Genomic DNA, 18,678 nt, shown 5'->3' with positions numbered 1-18,678 from the left:
TGCTGGCTTCAGTCACGTGACGCCTGGCTCTGAACGAAACGCGTTGTGGAAACGTGTTGGCCTAGTACTTTTTGTCCCTCTCTGCTATTATAGTTTTTCAAGATGGCGGAACTACATGGAAGCCTCCGTGGACCTACCCGTCCCATGTATATAAAGATAATAAATTCTTCGTGTAAGAGGATTAGTCTGATCATTGGCATAGGTATTTGTACACCATTGAGGGCATATTTATGAATAAAAATATTGATTTTAGATAATAAAATACCTAAAAAGCTACTTATTGTCCCTTTAAGGTTTATACATGCTAGTTTCCATGACAGAGTTCAAGGTGAATCTTTTCATTACTACTGGAGCAAACATGTTTAGCACAGCGTTAGCTATTGTTACGCTTTTTTCGGCTAAGGTTGCAGGCTTTCCAAAACCACTAACTCAAACTTCACAATAACTATAAGCTCCTGCATAACGAATACCCAACCCCCTGGGGTCGGCAGTATCGCCGGCGATACCAGCTCGCTTTTTTTTATCAGTGTAAAAGAAACTCATAAATACTCTGTTGACTTTGATTTTCCATAGGAGTTTCATACATCAATCGATCCTGTTAAATGTGTATTATTTTTGTGTATACTCACAATAAAAACAAAGTGTGGTGCTTTTTGCCAAATAAAGAAAAATAAACACGAAGCGAGTTCTGCCTTCTCTCTGTCCGTGTAGTCCATTCTGAAACACGTCCGAAAATTAAACATAACTCAGCGAATACTTCTCACACAGACACGTGAGATATGTCTTTATGAAGCTTGAAATCTCTTCTTTTAAATGAAGTAATTTATATAAAAATCGAATATTCTCAGCTTATGTAGTCCCTTTAAAAGCAAGGAGAGGTACCGTTTTTTCGTTCTCCCTTCATTATCTCTGATGAGCTGAGGCAGCCCCGCCCCCGGCACTATTCACATGGTAAATAGTTTAGGTGATCTATTCATCGCACACGCCCCCCGATCAATGCCATACAAACACAGTTTCTTCATCAGACTCACTGATAGTTCATCGCGTTTTGAGTATGGCACGCTTCTCCGGTAAAGACGCCCTTCAGGTGATTCTGGACAGCGAGGAAGAATTCACCTTTTCCTCAGAGGAAGATTGTAACTCGGACGACGAACGGCAGCATTTTGAAGAGCGAATTGAGGACTCAATTTCGGAGTAAGTTTTACTGTTATATAATTATTTTTCTGATAATATAGAACTCATATGAATTTTCTGACTATATTTTGCTTAGTTTTGGCTAGCTTTTGACATCTTACAGGAAAGATTGCCTTACAATATCCCTCAAGTGTAAACTTTTTCAATGTGATAGGCTATTACTCTCTAAACATATTTGTATATTAAATATATTTCACTCAGTTTTGATTAGCTTATAACACTGATTATCATGCTAAAATACTGCCTTATGTTTAATGTAGTTTATTTGTGAATATCTGCTTAAGTGTAATGTGATTTAGTCTAAATATATTTCAGCCTCCGGTAAAATATGTGATAGCCTAGGCCTACTGTCTAAATACTAGACATTATATATATATATATATATATATATATATATATATATGAAGAGTTTCGTTGCAAAACGAGATATATCCATTTTGAGAAATGTTGGTTATTTGACATTATTATTTAAGACATCAACAGTCAAGTTCATTCACAATTTTTTGTACATTAAACTATTACTTGAGCTCAGTGAAGGCCAGGGACACAATATTCTTCAAATCCAGGATATTTTTTATTTAATTTTATGTCCATAAATAGTTCATAAATAAGTCAAAAACCATGCCAAAATGCAACATATTTATCTTAACATTGTCAAACATCTTAAATTGGTTAAAAAAACAATACATCATAAATATATGGAATAGTATATACAAAGATTGATTAATAATAATAAGATTCTGAGTTAGTTTTGGCCAGAACATACACAACATAACAATTTTTTTTTTTTTTTTTTGCAAAACGCTATATATCCACCATAGGCTATATTCTACTACTGTAATACATTAAGAAAAGCTAGTGAATCAATGTTTTGTTTGTTTTCGAAATCCATAACGTTAGCTTGACTCTGAAGCTTTGATTCTCTGACTGACAGACAGCTGTTGATCAGTGACGAAGCCTACGTGACTGACAGCTCGCCTACAGTATAAACAATTAAATGGTAAACGTTTTTTAGTTAGCCTATTGAATCCTCTTTTTAAAAATATATGTTTTTTGTTTTGATATTATCGTTAAATCACTGAGCAAACTCGGAGCACTTCACCGGCGGTGACTCTCTCTTCGCGTGACATCCCGAGCTCGCGCAGCATCCTGAACGTTCTATAGCCTAACCGTTATATCGCACTTTGTAAAGAAACTGGGCTGGCGGATATCGCGTTTTGTGAAAAAATACATTTTGTAGTAGGCTTAAAATGTACATTTTTAAATCTTATTAATGGCAGCAATTCACACATAGAATAAGGTACATCTGAACAGTGATTTCCAATAATAAAATCCAAATGTCAAAAAATGGCGTTTATCGCGTTTTGCAACCGAACTCTTCATATATATATATGCTGTATATATATATATATATATATGCTATATATATATATATATATATATATATATATATATATATATATATATGCTGTATATATATATATATATATATATATATATATATATATATATATATATATATATATATATGCTGTTATAACAGCATATTATACAATCTATTCCATGCTGTCTTAAAATTAATTTATTACTTAATAATCTTAATTAATTTATGCAGTAATTAATCTTACTGCACAAATAATAATACCACATCTAAATGAAAATACACCATTACAAATGTAACTTCTGCATTCAAAATCTTCAAAGTTTGTAAGCATTAACTGTAACGTTACCAACATTTTTAAAAGTAAAAAAGCACAACATATTTCTTAATATTAGCTACTGCATGTGGCATTTTACAGCTAAAATGTTGAAGTTTAGCTGTTTTAACTACTGTAATCATTAAAAATGTAGCAACCTGAATATCACTTTCTAACATCATCCAACTCACTTTCTCCTCTCATGTTCCATACTTACTTGCCCTGGATCTGCCTGTTCATCTTTCTGTCCCTCATCATCACTGGTGGCATGTTGCTGTCTGGCTCACTTCGTCACTGCTGCTAATATTTAACTGCGAGGTACTGCAATAAAATAATTGATATGGAGCAGTCTGGTTTAATGCAAGGTCGTCATATTAGGATTAATATTAGACTAGTTTTAGATATGATAGATTATAATCAATTAATTGACGATGATAGTTTTATTTTATTTATTGATTTTTATAAAGCATTTGATACGGTGAATCATGATTTTATTTTCAAAGTTATTAAATTGTTAGGGTTTGGAGATGTATTTTTGAAAGCAGTTAAAGATTGTACAATGGATGTAATAGTTCCGTCAGACTTGCTTATGGTCCTTCACAAAGGTGTGATATTCATCGTGGCGTTAGGCAAGGATGCCCCCTCTCTCCTTCTTTATTTCTGTTAGTCACCCAGGTTTTGGCAATGCATGTAAAAAGAAATCAGTATAGTGGTATCACAGCTTTAGGTTTAGAAATTAAACTTAGCCAGTTTGCTGACGACACTGCAATTTTTTTGAAAAACAAATTTGAGGAACCAAAAATAATTAGATGTATGAGGCGTTCACTGCTGTATCAGGCCTTACAATGAACTGTGATAAATCTGTATTGTTTCCCCTTAAAGATTGCTCCTCTACAGAAATAGAGAACATCCCAGTTAAACACCAGTTAACATATCTAGGTGTAGTAATTTGTAAAAATGAAAACCAGAGGAGTCAGTTCAATTTTGAACCAATTATTGAGAGAACATACAATAAATGTAATTGGTGGCTAATGAGAGATATATCAATAATTGGGAGGGTATTGTCAAAGGCGAAAGGTATTTCTAGATCAGTATATACATCTTTATCATTAGATGTGCCTCCTAAGGTGATTAAGGAATTAGATAAGACACTTTATAACTTCATATGGAGAAAAAAGACGCATTATTAAAAGAGGAGGTAATATGTAACAGCAAAGAGCAAGGGGGACTCGAGGTCTTAGATTATAGCACACTTAATGACACTTTCAAGATCAAATGGTTGACAGAATTTTTGAACAATAGAGAAAGTCTTTGGAACGTATTTCCTAATTACATATTTTAATACTCTTGGAGGAATAGATTTTTTGTTGAAATGTAATTTTTCTGCTGACAAAATTTGTGTACAATTGGCCAGTTTTCACAGACAAACAAGCCCTGCTATATGGAAATTGGTATATAAGCACACTTTTTCACCACAACTATTTCATATGGAATAACAAAGACATACTATTTAAAAGCAAATCACTATTCTATCATACTTGGTTCAATGAAGGGATTATATTAGTAAGACAATTGGTTAATTCCAATGGATATTTATACTGAATTTCTAAAAAAAAAAACATTAATTACCACACTGTAAAACCTAACAGTAATATTAACACTAGAAGTCCCAGAGTTTTGTAACCCTCCTTTAGCCAAGTGGATGCTAACTGGTTAGTCTTTTGGCTATCATTAGCATCAATTCATGTGTAAATGTGGTCATTACCTGAGCAATCTGCAGGGGGGTTGGGGGTGTGTGTGTGACTGGTTGCTGGTGGCTTGTTTGTATGTGTGGGGGAGGGAGGGCTGCTAAAAGCAGAGAACTTGATTGACCATGTCTCACATTGGCATGTAGGGTCTTGCCCAGGTGTAAACAGGTATGAATTAGCACATCTAATTGCATGCAGCTTGCTCTCAAATGAGAGGTAATTCCTTTTGTGCTGAGATGGGTAAAATCTCACTGCACATAGCCTACTACTTCAGTGCCCTCAAGAATTCTGTGGTGTACGAACCTCCTCTCCAAGAAAAGAAAATGCAGACAAGACTCACCACTCGCCAGGCCTTGGAAATTATCCTGAGTGAAGTAAACCCTTGTGACTCAGATGGAGAAGACCTAGAACTTCAGCCGGATTCGGACTCAGAGCTGTCTGATCTGTCTTCAGGTTAAGTTTCATTTCATATTATTTCCTATTTCATTTCAAACCAGTAAGTGGAAAACACCAAAAAAGCAGAGTGGAGTGACATAAATATTTACTCTGCCTTTTTTGTATTGTCCACTTTTTTGTTTGTACTACTTAGCAGACATTCACTGCCATCTGAAGTGCAAAACATTATTAGTTGTTTCTTTGCTTTAGTTGTATCTTTTTATTTAGGAAGATATTTCAGACATTATTCCGATACAGAGAAGGAGATACTGGAATTATTATTAGTATCTATCCATGCATTTGTGATATCATTTGACTTTTCCATTGCTCACAATTTGAATTTGTTCACACTGCAGATGAGGAGACTGCTCCTCAACCAAAAAAGAGAGCCCGTTTGGGGACTGACCTGACAGAGACAGCGAAAGATGGCACAGTGTGGCGTGAAGAACAGGTGGGGACGCGTCTCCCTTTCACCCCAATAAAAGTGTACGCTGCAGATGGAGAGCCAACGGCTAAGGCCAGGAAAAGTATCTCGAGTCGCCTTCAGAGCTTCCTGTGTTTCATCACTCTTGACATGCTTCATAGCATTCAAGAATGGACTATTCAACATGCACAGGAAACGGAGCATGTTCATTGGTTCATGGCCCTCCCTGAACTAATGGCATTTATTGCAATTGTCATCGCAAAGACTGATAAGTTTGCTGCAATTTCCAGTGTGTGGGGATCATTTGTCACCAATTGCATCACGTCCTACAACCCTGGTCTACATATCACCGTTGATGAACAGCTTTTCCCGTCAAAGACTCGCTGCTGTTTCCTGCAGTATATTGCAACTAAACCTGACAAGTTTGGGATCAAGGTTTGGGTGGCTTGCGACCTAAAATCCAAGTACATTTGTAATGTCCTCCCATATCTTGGCAAGGACCCTAGTCATCCCAGTGGAGAGAGACTGTCTGAAAATGTAGTGATGAGGCTGATGGAACCATTCCTAGACAAGGGCAGAAATGTTACCACGGACAATTTCTTCACATCGCTGTCACTTGCGCATAAACTTCTTAGCCGGAAAACCACCATCCTCGGCACAGTCAACAAGATTCGCCGGGAAATCCCTCAATCCGCTAGACACACAGATCGCAATGAATTCACCACTCAGGTATGTTGCAGGTCTTTTGTGGTTCTATGTTTATGTGTTTCTAATTTTTAGAATCAACACCGCCAAGTGTGTCATTGTGTGTAAAAGTGCTATGAAAATAACAATTTATCTTATTTATTAGGTGTTTTCAACCACTGCTGCTACGCTGACGGCGTATGCGCCCAAACGGAAGAAGACCGTCTACATTCTTAGCAGCGTGCACAGCGTGGTTCAGACTGATAATACCACCAAAAGGAAGCCAAACACTGTCACCCTTTACAACACCACAAAGTGCGGCGTGGATGTGATGGACCAGATGGTGCGGGAGTACACTGTCCGCACAGGGACACGGCGCAGGCCAGTTGCCGTGTTCTATAACATGATTGACATGGCAGCACTGAATGCACATGTGCTGTATCAAGCATGCACCGGAAGGCAGGAAAGACGGGTGGACTTCCTGGTGGAGCTTGCAAGAGAGTTGGCTAACTCTCATATGTGTGCGAAGAAGGCAAGAAAAGAACAATTGCTTCGGACACAACCCTCCACACCTAGCCCTGGAAAAAGAGCCATGTGTCAGGTCAAACACCAATGCAAGAACAATCATGCCACTGTGCGATGTGTTCACTGCTACAGATACACATGTGGTAAATGCAGACGGGAGATACCATGGCAGTGCCAGGATTGTGAGTGATTGCTGGAATGTACTCACTCACTTTTTAATATTATTTGTAAATGTGTACAAATGGTTGGTTTCTTTTTTATTTTATTTTGTACTGTTTTTATCAATAAATCTCAGCAACAAAGGAAAAAATAAAACATGTGTGTTGATTTCTCCCTAAGATGGCAAAGTGAAACACAAGTTTCCTTGAAGTGGCTCAGCATGGCCCCACATCGTTTACATAACAAAAGCAACCGTTCACAGCTGATTAAGGATATTAGCCTAAAGCCTTCCAGCCCATCGGCTGTCCTGCGGGTTTTATAGGTAGAAAAGCCAAATGGCTGCTCTCTGGGACTTCTAGTGTTAACTAAATACAATTGAGGTCACAGCACTCAAATATTACCGAAACTTGAACGACTGAAACAGAACTCAAACTGAATGAGTTATAGAACATTTCTAGATCCCAGAATGATAATTGTATAATTAAGTGATTAATTAAGTGATGATTGAGCATTAGTGATGAGCACCTGCTGTTAACAAGCAGAATCACTGAAGGAAAGAGAAACACAAGAACTACAACTGACTTCCAGCCACAGCAAAATCAACTGGAGATGAAAGAAGACATTAAATATCTCAAGATCTCAGCAGAGGAGGATTAAACAACTCCACGAACAGCATTACAAGCTTCACTTATTATTAACCACTTTGACTTTATTACTGCCATTCGTCTACAGAAGGTGGGCGGGGTTAGGATTTCCCAACCCAGTGGGCATTTGATGTCAAAGTTCTTATTAGAACTAACAAAGGTTTAGAAGTTGATGATTTGAGTTTCATTTAAATCACCATGATGGAGATCAGCGTTTGCTTTAGTTGAGCTCTTGGCCCTTAACTTTTGCACTTAAGATTTTCTTTGGCTGCTATAATTGAGTGTTTATAAAACACATTTGTTATGGCACAAAAGGCAAGGAAACGTCTGATCGGGTGTTGATGGTGAAGGATTGATGATGACGACAATCATCATTTAGTGATTTGATTCACTGGATTCATTCAGAGTCTGATCTCTGATTAAAAGGGTAACGTATTAGTTTTACTCAAAACTGTGATTCTACATCATAAGAGCTAGCCATGTTGTGGCCATCAGATAATATGAAGGATTTTACAAATAGTTGTGCACAAAAAGGTTCACAGAAAAGATATTGCATAACTAAGACTCACACAGACATCAAGAATCAGCATATGAATCTCAACAATGGTGACCATTACAAAATTATTCATGCTGCAATGCATGCTGGGTACTAGCATAATACAAAACTTATTCATGGCTCCCAGCATGCATTGCGGCATAAATCATTTTTTAATGGTCACCATTGTTGAGATTCATATGCTGATTCTTGATTACTGTGTAAGTCAGCATAATACCATAGAGGTTTTTAAAATCTGATTGTCACAACAATGTGTCTTACAGCAGAATAAGTTCTATTATAATGAATAATACGAGTAATACATCACCTGTCTAATCAGAGATTAGACTCTGGAAAAGATCAGAGAATCAAGTCACTAAATTATGCTTTTTATTATCTAAACACAACCACATCCTCATAATTTCTTTAGGCGTATGTGCCATAACAAATGTGTTTTATAAACATTCAGTTACAGCAGCCAGAGGAAAAACTGGTATTATAAAGTCAAGGGTCAAGAGCCCAACTAAAGCAAACACTGATCACTATCATGGTGTCTTTAAATGAAACTCAATAAATCATTATCATCTAATCCTCTGTTCATTCTCAATAACAACTTCTGTAGACGCATGACAAAAGTCAAACTGTTTAGTAATAAGTGAAGCTGGTAATGCTGTTTGTGTAGTGGTTTAATCCTCCTCTGCTGAGATCTTTAGAGATTTAAACGTCTTTTATCTTGAGTTGATTTCATCTAAGGCTGTGGCTGGAAGTCAGTTGTAGTTCTTGTGTTCCTCTTTCCTTCATTGATTCTGCTCGTTAACAGCAGGTGTTAATCACTAATGCTCAATAATCACTTAATTAATCACTTAATTTATTGACTGCAATGTATATCTACTTTTAGTAAACTCAACTGAAATAAGTTCAGAGTACTCATAACTATTGTTTTTATAAACTTAATTGAACTGAGGCAATCGGTTTCCTCAAATGTAATGAGTTAGCTTAACTTGTTGGGTTTTACAGTGAATTAAGGCAATCGGTGTCCTCAAATGAAATGAGTTAGCTTAACTTGTTGGGTTTTACAGTGCAGTTAAACCAAGAGAGTTTGCTATTGTTCTTGATGCGATTCCAAAGAGTGTGATGTTACTCTTAAAAAATGCTGATTCAGTGGAAATCAACATGAACAATCTTTGTGATAAAATTTTCATTGATAATGTTGATGTTTTAAAACAAAAATGTAGCAATAAGATTATAAGGAATGCTCTTGGTTCTGTGTCTTTTCCTGAGCAAGATTCTTTTGGTCTTCTTTATTTGGTGAAATCTCTTGGGTTAAACATGGAAATAAGCCAAGTAAGTTTTTTGTCAATAACAAAATTAAGAAAGTGTCTTACAAAATACTTTACAGAATTTATCCTGCTAAGCATGTTTTTGAAAGATTTAATTTCATTTACTTGTGAATTTTGTGCACTAGAAAAAGAAAAATTTTGCACCTGTTTTTTCACTATATTTACTCAAGATTATTTTGGAAAGATTTAGAAACATTTATTAATAGAAAACTGAAGTGTATGACGGAAATTTATGTTTTTGATGTGCTTTTTTTTACTCAGAATGACAATTTGAAATATAAAGAACAACATATTATACAGTAATTTATTTTATTAGGAAAATACCATATACAGAAAAAGAAGTGGGCTCAAGGTAAACCAAATTTTTCACATTTTATAAATGACTTTACATTATAAACTAAAAACAAAAAAGCAATAAAATATGTAATGCATTGAAAGCACTGGATTTTATGTAAAACAGCTTTTTTTCTTTTCTTTTCTGGCAGCTAATGTTAATATGATATTGTGAATATGTAATACCTCTTGTTCTTGTGGCATTGAATAATAATAAAAAAAAGAACAATAATTCACAAGTCAACCACTAGAGGTCCTACCAGTGCTGTGAATCCAGTAAAGACATTACAGACTTAAATATCTTGAAGGTTAGTCAGGTTTATTGAAGCACTGGTCCTAGTTGTAAAAACAGAGTAAAACAGGCAAAATACATTAATACATAAAATGAAATACTTTTGCATTTGAATATTAATAAGTTGTGCAGATATCACTTGTCTGCTTTCTAATCTTACACCCCAAATACTGAATAACAACAAACTCTATACTAATATATTTATATATAACAATAACACACAACAAAATAAACAAGTAAGAAACAGACTTTACATCAGTCCAGCACACAATTACTGTCGTTATCTCACAAAGAGTCAAAGAGAACAAATGAGTCTTAATGTGGGTGATGAACATGTTTATATTGGTTGTGGTCTGAACAGATGTGTAAATTATTCCACAACTATACAATCATCCAACAATCGTTCATTAAACGACTGAACACAGGCTTTGTGTTCGCTGGTCTCTATCACTCATTTGACGCTGCTGTAGATCACTGATGAATCTTCCATAATCTGAACAGTTGATCGCCTAAACAATCAAAACAAACAGGAGCACAACAATATTATAGCCCAGATTATATGATCTGTGGTTGTTAAAATAGTACTGGTTAAGCTGGTGCTGGTTAAGTGGGTGCTGGTTAAGTTGGTACTGGTTAAGTTGGTACTGGTTAAGTTTGTGCTGGTTAAGATGGTTTGGTTTGTGCTGGTTAAGTTGGTTCTGGTTAAGTTGCACTGATTAAGTTAGTACTGGTTATACTGGTACTGGTTATAATGGTGCTGGTTAAGTTGGTGCTGGTTAAGTTGGAACTGGTAATGTTGGTACTGGTTAGGTTGGTGCTGGTTAAGTTGGTACTGGTTAAGTTGCACTGGTTAAGTTGGTACTGTTAAGCTTGTGCTGGTTAAGCTGGTGCTGGTTAGGTTGGCACTGGTTAAGTTGGTACTGGTTAAGCTGGTACTGGTTAAGTTGGTGATGGTTAAGTTGCACTGGTTAAGTTAGTACTGGTTAAGTTGCACTGGTTAAGCTGGTGCTGGTTAAGTTGGTACTGGTTAAGTTGGTTCTGGTTAAGTTGCACTGGTTAAGTTAGTACTGGTTATACTGGTACTGGTTATAATGGTGCTGGTTAAGTTGGTGCTGGTTAAGTTGGTGCTGGTTAAGTTGGAACTGGTAATGTTGGAACTGGTAATGTTGGAACTGGTTAGGTTCGTGCTGGTTAAGTTGGTACTGGTTAAGTTGCACTGGTTAAGTTGGTACTGGTTAGGTTGGCACTGGTTAAATTGGTACTGGTTAAGCTGGTACTGGTTAAGTTGCACTGGTTAAGTTGGTACTGGTTAAAGGGACACTGTGGAGAAATTGTGTTTTTGTCAAACAGCGACCCCTAGAGTCGCTGTGGAATACTTGCACTGTCGTAAATACCCCTCCACCCCCGAAAGCTAGCTAGACATATGTGGAAATTATTGGACTGGTCTAATTATCAGCAATGGATGAATGAACAGCATGTAAAAAAAAAAAATGACATACTACAAGCAAGCGCAACAACATACAACATAGAATGCAAACAAGTTTACAAATAAGAGATTTATTTACTGGCCACTTCATGCGTTTTCTCAGATCGGATAGCTATCAGATTTATCAAAACGATTCCATTTACACCTGGTCACATAAATGTGTTTTTGCGAAACGGATTTAAATCCGATCTTCAATTCTCGCGCTATATGCAGATTTAATGGAGTGCACGTCACCGAGAGCAACAGATATGAACTGTATTTTATTGATCATCAATTTCAAAATCAAAGACCGCAATAAGAGAGAAGCGGCAACAGTCGTGGTAAGATCATTTAGTTTCTTTACTTTTAATGATGATGATTGTGTGTTAAGCGTCTGCGACTTACTTTCATTTTGATTTGCGATAGTTTGCACGTTGGCTTGATGAATAGATGCTCAGCTTCTCATCTGCGGTGATGCGTGTTCCAGCGCGTCGTCATATCTGGCAATAACATATACGACAACACGCTCTCACACGTTTTTTTTTATTATTTATTTTTTAGCATTTTTGGGAGGAGTACAATTTACATATGTGGTTTCAACAACCAGATGCATTTACACTTGTCTAGTTTCGTCTGGAATGCGTCTCAGACCTCCTCCTGAAGTGGTTTGAGCGATCGGATTCAAATCCGTCTTGAATGCGTTTCAGAGGGCATTTACACCTGGTTTTTTCACGATCGGATAGCTATCTGATCTGAGAAAACGCATGAAGTGGCCAGGTCTAAACACAACAGCCCCCATGACAAAAACATACGCACGAAAGCCGAAAACAAACGCTGGTTGGCATCATACGTCCATAGACAGTATATAAATGCTCACGTCCGAATTTGAGGAAGTGGTGGGGGAAGTGACGTATGCCGTAAAGCAGTCGAATTTTGTAGTTCTTTTTGTGCTCTGTTTACTACCCGAACCCCGAAGTTACATAGTGCCAGTAAAAGCGATACAGACCCCGTCAGGCTCTGGCAGACGTGTCATTCAACCTATTGTAAGTCGATGTACCATCACAAGGGTCTTGGAAATATATTATGAAGGTTGAAAAGTTACACGTTGTGGCTTTAAGTTGGTGATGGTTAAGTTGCTGATGGTTAAGTTGCACTGGTTAAGTTGGTACTGGTTAAGTTGCACTGGTTAAGTTAGTACTGGTTAAGTTGGTACTGGTTAAGTTGCACTGGTTAAGTTAGTACTGGTTAAGTTGGTACTGGTTAAGTTGGTACTGGTTAAGTTGCACTGGTTAAGTTAGTACTGGTTAAGTTGGTACTGGTTAAGTTGGTACTGGTTAAGTTGGTGCTGGTTAAGTTGGTGCTGGTTAAGTTGGTATTGGTTAAGTTGGTGCTAGTAAAGTTGTTTTTCTCACCTCACTGCAGCATTAGGTTGATGAACTCTTATATTATCATATTGACATTCATTCTCCTCTGCTCTCTTCGTCTCTGTCTTTCTGTGATGTTGGACAGTTGCGTACATAATGTCCTCAGTATCTCTGGATTCAGGAGTTTTTCCTCTTATTTTTTTGGGTTTCACACTGGCATACAGAGCATCATTGGCTAAATCCAGTTCAGAAAGAGGCTTATCATGGACTGAAACGCTCTGTGACACGCAAGAATAGAGATCATTCTGAAATACAAGAAAATGTGTAATTATTATTAAGTAAATTATTTAGTAAATTATTAGTAAGTATAATTTTTGTAAATCAGTTTGATCTGAAGTGTAGATTCTCAGTCTAGAGCAGTTTGCCTCAAACTTTTCAGATCAAGTATCAGGTTAGATCAAATCAATGTAGTGATGTAAAATGCATGTATATTTCATTGATTCACACATGGAGTGGAGAAGAATAGGGCAGAATAAGTAAATGAAGTGACATGTTCATTCATCACACTATATGTAAATGATTATGCAATTAGACCAATTTTTTTTTTTTTAAACAATACATATATATTGGATTATTGGAATAATAGTATTCCATTAAACCATGGAAAAAGTAGTTAAATGTTTTCTTCAGTTTTATTAATTAATTATTTTTTTCCTGGACTGTGTTGATAAAGACTTTGATAATGTTAGTTTGCCATCAGTTCGTACAGTTACAGGCTGAGACACAGATAACGGCTGATCGACTGATTTTCTGCTTCTGTAAAGTCGTGTTGTGTGTGGATGATTTACCTCTTTCACTGTGAGATCTTCAGCTTTAACACTCCTTTGTTTCTTCCTGTTATAATCACAGACATTAACAGCATATGGACGAATGTATTAAATTAAGAGATAATATGAACAATATAATATTTTTAAAGATTACTAATAATCAAACACAAATGGATAATTTCCTTCTACATCAGATTTTATTATATATAATATAATAATCACTGCAGTTTTTTAACTCACAGTATAAACAGGATGATGATGAAGATGATGATGAAGACTAATCCTCCAGATGCCGCTGTGATCACAATCACATTCCTACCAGCAACATGATGAACTGAAAGAGGAAGATCATCATGATTTACTCTCCAAACTGATGAATGATGTGAAGATACAGGAGTGTGTTAATAAAAGCTTCACCTGTGACAGTTACAGCGTCTGATCTCTGAGATCCATGTTGATTGTGAGCCTGACAGTAGAAGCGTCCACTCTGTAGTGCACTGAAACTCTGTCCAGATCCAACAGCTGAGGGTTCATTCTCCTTAAACCAGCTGAAGTTCAGAGCAGGAGGGTTTGAGTCACTGATGCAGTTCAGAGTCACTGAATCTCCCTCCACTATTACACCAGATCCATTTATCAACACTGAGACGCTCCTGGGAGGATCTAAAAACAAAAATTTAAATTCACAACAAATACTAGAAAATTATGATTTTAAAGTTTTTGAACAATGTGTAAACGATCATTTACTCACACATGACGTTTAAAGTCACAGTATCAGAGTATTTCTCTCCATGTTCATTGATGGACTTGCACTTGTATTCTCCACTGTCATCAGAGCTGATCTTTGAGATGCTGAAGATTCTTCCAGATCCTACAATCGTTCCTCCTTTAAACCAGCTGAAGTTCAGAGCAGGAGGGTTTGAGTCACTGATGCAGTTCAGAGTCACTGAATCTCCCTTCACTATTACACCAGATGGACTGATGGACACTGAGACGCTCCTGGGAGGATCTGTAAAGACAAAAAGTGTAAAATGACATGCAGTGAGACAAATCATTGCACAAATAATCTTCCAGAACTGCTAAAAATAAAGGCAGACTTACACATGATATTCACATTCACAGCAGCAGAAGTCTGAGATCCATGATTGTTTCTAGCAGAGCAATGATAGTCTCCGCTGGCCTCAGACGTAATATTAGTGATGCTGTAGGTTTCACCAGATTGCAAAATATTCCTTTTTCCTTTAAACCAGCTGATTTCTGCAGGAGGGTTTGAGTCACTGATGCAGTTCAGAGTCACTGAATCTCCCTCCACTATTACACCAGATGGACTGATGGACACTGAGACGCTCCTGGGAGGATCTAACACAGATAAATACTGATATTATTAACAATAATTTTAAACTTGACATCACAGATGTTTCGAGGATTTAATGTCACAGTTACTGAACCATCATGAACTCACACATGACGTTTAAAGTCACATTATCAGAGTATTTCTCTCCATGTTCATTGATGGACTTGCACTTGTATTCTCCACTGTCATCAGAGCTGATCTTTGAGATGTTGTAGATTCTTCCAGATCCTACAATCGTTCCTCCTTTAAACCAGCTGAAGTTCAGAGCAGGAGGGTTTGAGTCACTGATGCAGTTCAGAGTCACTGAATCTCCCTCCACTATTACACCAGATGGACTGATGGAGATCACAGGTTTCACTGGAGGATCTACAGATGTCAGGTAAAAGTATTTATCAGAGACGGCTGGTGGAAAATGTTCTAGGAAAGGCTGCAGTTGGTTATTATTGGACAATTTCAGCAAACATCCCAGTTTAATTTTTCACTGTTTAATGCTAAAACAGTGAAAGTTAAAGAAAAAGTTTAAGCTAAAAAGTTAACAGAAGAAAAACTATTAAGACTAGAATTTGAGAGGCTTGAAACCTTTTAAATACAGACAAATGTTTTTTTCAAGTTCTTGATTAAGTTTAAGGAAGATTCTCACAAAACAGTTTTTTCTGCAAGATGTTTTAACTTTTTTAACTTTTCCTAATTAACGATGAATGTAAATAGTGCAACCGCAAAAACTGAGAGGACATTACATTTGTTTAGAGTTTTTTTTATATACATAATTACAAGTCAATGTGCGATACCATACAGGACCACATGGAGATGCCAAAAGACCACTAGCGGTGAGCGGGCAATACTTCCACACATGCTAGCATGAAGAAACTTATAGTGCTTCTCATTTCTAATTTGTGCATCCTCGTTTCCTTTGTGGCAATGGGACGTAACTTCTCCCTTCCCTCCTTCAGGGAACAGGAGTTACATTAGTAACCTAGACGTTCCCATTCAGTCGTCACTATGAGTTACATCAGTGACTGATGAATTGGGATCCCTAAGAAAAACGCCACAAACACTGTCTTCCAGCTCCTCATGTAAACCGCCTGATCCCCCGCACCCTTGGAGAAGGAGAGGGCTTTACACAGAGAAGTCAATCACTGCTGTTCCTACTTGTTCCTAGGGCTGGGCGATATGGCCAAAAATTAATATCTCTGTATATTTTGGTTAAATGGCGATTTATGATATATATCTTGGTACTTCTCTGTAATTTATATTTGACAAAACATGTTCAACTTTAAAACTTCAAGAAAATCAAAGCTAAATATCTGAACAAGTTCTGTGACGAATTTTAGGTTGATGTCTCAAAAATATTTTTATTACGTTTTTTTGAGCGCAGTACCAAACTTTTCCACTAGATGACATCCAGACTCCACTGGTGACCATATAAGGACTCTTCAATTTCCATATATGGATTGAGTGATCTTAACCATTTCCATACTTTAAAAAAATATATTTATGAAGTAGACATCCTATTCAGAAGCAGTTTGGGAAGTAATGTTAATATTTGATTTGAATCAAATCTCTAAAACATATAAAAACATACGTAAAGAATGAGAGCATGTTGCACCACATCTTTTGAAAATCAGTCGCCAAATATGAAAACTACAGTCTGAACGCTTTCAAATGCTATATAGTTGGTCAAGATTACTTTAGTTAGACTGAGATATTATTGTTATAAATGTATAATGGCAAGTGTGTTGGGGAGAGGCAGTCTTAGTGGTTAAAAACATTTTTATAAATCATAAATGCAGATATTTAGTCTTTGCAATGTGTGAAAAGTATTGATATTAAAAGTTCATTATTTGTACCTGATTGTAATTATTATAAATTTTTTATAGTATGATTTTTTGGGAATTGAATACAATTAGGGTCAATCTGACCTGGACCACACAGACTGGAACCAGAAATCTAAAGTTAGTACTAATGAGGGTAAAAGAGAGAAAGTCAATCTGTACTCACACATGACATTGAGCTGAACCTCAGGAGAGATGTGAGTGTGTCCGTCTACAGCACAGCTATATCTGCCTGAATCCTCTCTTCTGACTGACTGCAGCAGGAGTTCATTGTTTCTGTCTCTTCTCTCAGTTAATGGCTGTGAGTTTCTGTACCAGATGAATGTTGCTCTGTCAGTCAGAGCGCAGCTGCTTTTACATCTCAGAGTGACTGAATCTCCCTCTGTCACTCTCTCAGGAGACTCCACCTGAAGATCTGAACACAACACACACATTATATCTAGTGCTGCTGTCATACACTGATTATTATTCAACATAATGCACAGAAGAAGAGATAAACCTCACCAAACTCACCTGTGACATTAAGAGTCACTCCAGGATTACCAATCCATTTGCCATCATCTTTATCAGTGATGAATCTGAAATAGTACATGTGTGAATCCTTCAGTGTCACATGACTCAGTCTGATGGTGCAGTTCTGCTGTTTATCTCCCAGATACTGAAGCCTCTGACTGTATTCAGGGTCCTCAGACAGATCTGGAGGCTCAACACCCTCTTGGAACGGGCCTTTGGTCCAGAACACTTTCATGATCTGATGTCCAGTAGGGTATGTATAAGTGCAGCTCATTATCACTGTTGAGTCCTTTAGTGCACAGATGTGTGAAGGACTGTAACTCACACCCCAATCAGCACTAGAAACCCCTGAAACACAGAATTCATCAAACTGTAAATGTTGTTTTATCTGTTATATTGGACCATGAAAACATGACAATACTTTATTACTATTTGAAAACAGCGACTCATTACAGGAAATATAAGATAAATGTAAATAAATAATCTCAGTGTGAATTACTTTAAGACAGAGGAGTGAAGAGAGAACCAAGAAATCAGCCAAAAACAACAAGCTGCACAATTACAGTTTTTCTGAATTGCTAAAACACATTTCTTGAAACCATCACTCACTTTCTCAAAACCTTAAACACAAAAGCAAATGTTCAAAACTCATTCAGAGAATCTCTGACTCTTCTGGCAAAATCAAACAATGCTTTCAGAACTTACACACATCAGTCAATATTAGAAACACTACAGATCATTCGTTAGACACTACATGACAAATGGAGAACACAGAATCCAAAGCATGCAGTTACAGGAGAAATATATATTTATATATTGTAACAAAGTAAACAAATTTTGCAATTATGTAATAAAGTAGTACTGACACCTGACAGTGGTGAGTGAATAAATACTGTATGCACTGCAAGTACTGTATAGTATTGTACTGAATATTGTATAGTATGGAATGTCTGTATATTCAGCATTTGCATACTGTGAAATACAGTGACCAACTGCAGAAGCCCAAAAGGTTACAGTAAAAAACTGTAAATGAAAAGCATGTTACTGTAAAGTACAGTCAGAAGAGTTGAGCAACTGCAGAATCAAGGTCAGTGAGAGAGATTTATTCTGCTTCAGCTTCACGTCTTCATGTCGGTCCGGCCGGAGAATATCATCTCTGCAGGAGAAGAGGAAAACCCTGAAGCAGATCCAGCCTTGACCACATTCTCCACACCTTCCTCTTCCTCCTCGTTCATCACCTCTTTCACACACTCTTCCTCTTCCTCCTCGTTCATCACCTCTTTCACACACTCTTCCTCCTCTTATACTCACACTCT

The 18,678-nt window shown here is 36.8% G+C and overlaps 1 protein-coding gene across 1 annotated transcript; it reads right to left on the bottom strand.

Moving 5' to 3' along the window:
• Positions 1 to 10,172: 10,172 nt before the first annotated feature.
• LOC311279640 (B-cell receptor CD22-like) lies at positions 10,173 to 17,597 on the bottom strand (the record flags this gene model as incomplete). The annotated part of the gene is made up of 10 exons (XM_084391267.1): positions 10,173 to 10,519; positions 12,888 to 13,144; positions 13,688 to 13,733; positions 13,907 to 14,000; positions 14,084 to 14,326; positions 14,415 to 14,672; positions 14,765 to 15,022; positions 15,126 to 15,383; positions 17,016 to 17,264; positions 17,363 to 17,597. The coding sequence occupies 10 exons, from the start codon at positions 17,595 to 17,597 to the stop codon at positions 10,462 to 10,464; spliced, it is 1,956 nt and encodes a 651-aa protein (XP_084247393.1). The 3' UTR covers positions 10,173 to 10,461.
• Positions 17,598 to 18,678: the final 1,081 nt, after the last annotated feature.

Source organism: Rutilus rutilus (genome assembly GCF_951802725.1).
Source record: "Rutilus rutilus genome assembly, chromosome: 2".
Classification (NCBI taxonomy): domain Eukaryota; kingdom Metazoa; phylum Chordata; class Actinopteri; order Cypriniformes; family Leuciscidae; genus Rutilus; species Rutilus rutilus.
Note: the sequence above shows the minus strand (reverse complement) of the source record. Positions and strands in the feature narration are given on the sequence as shown.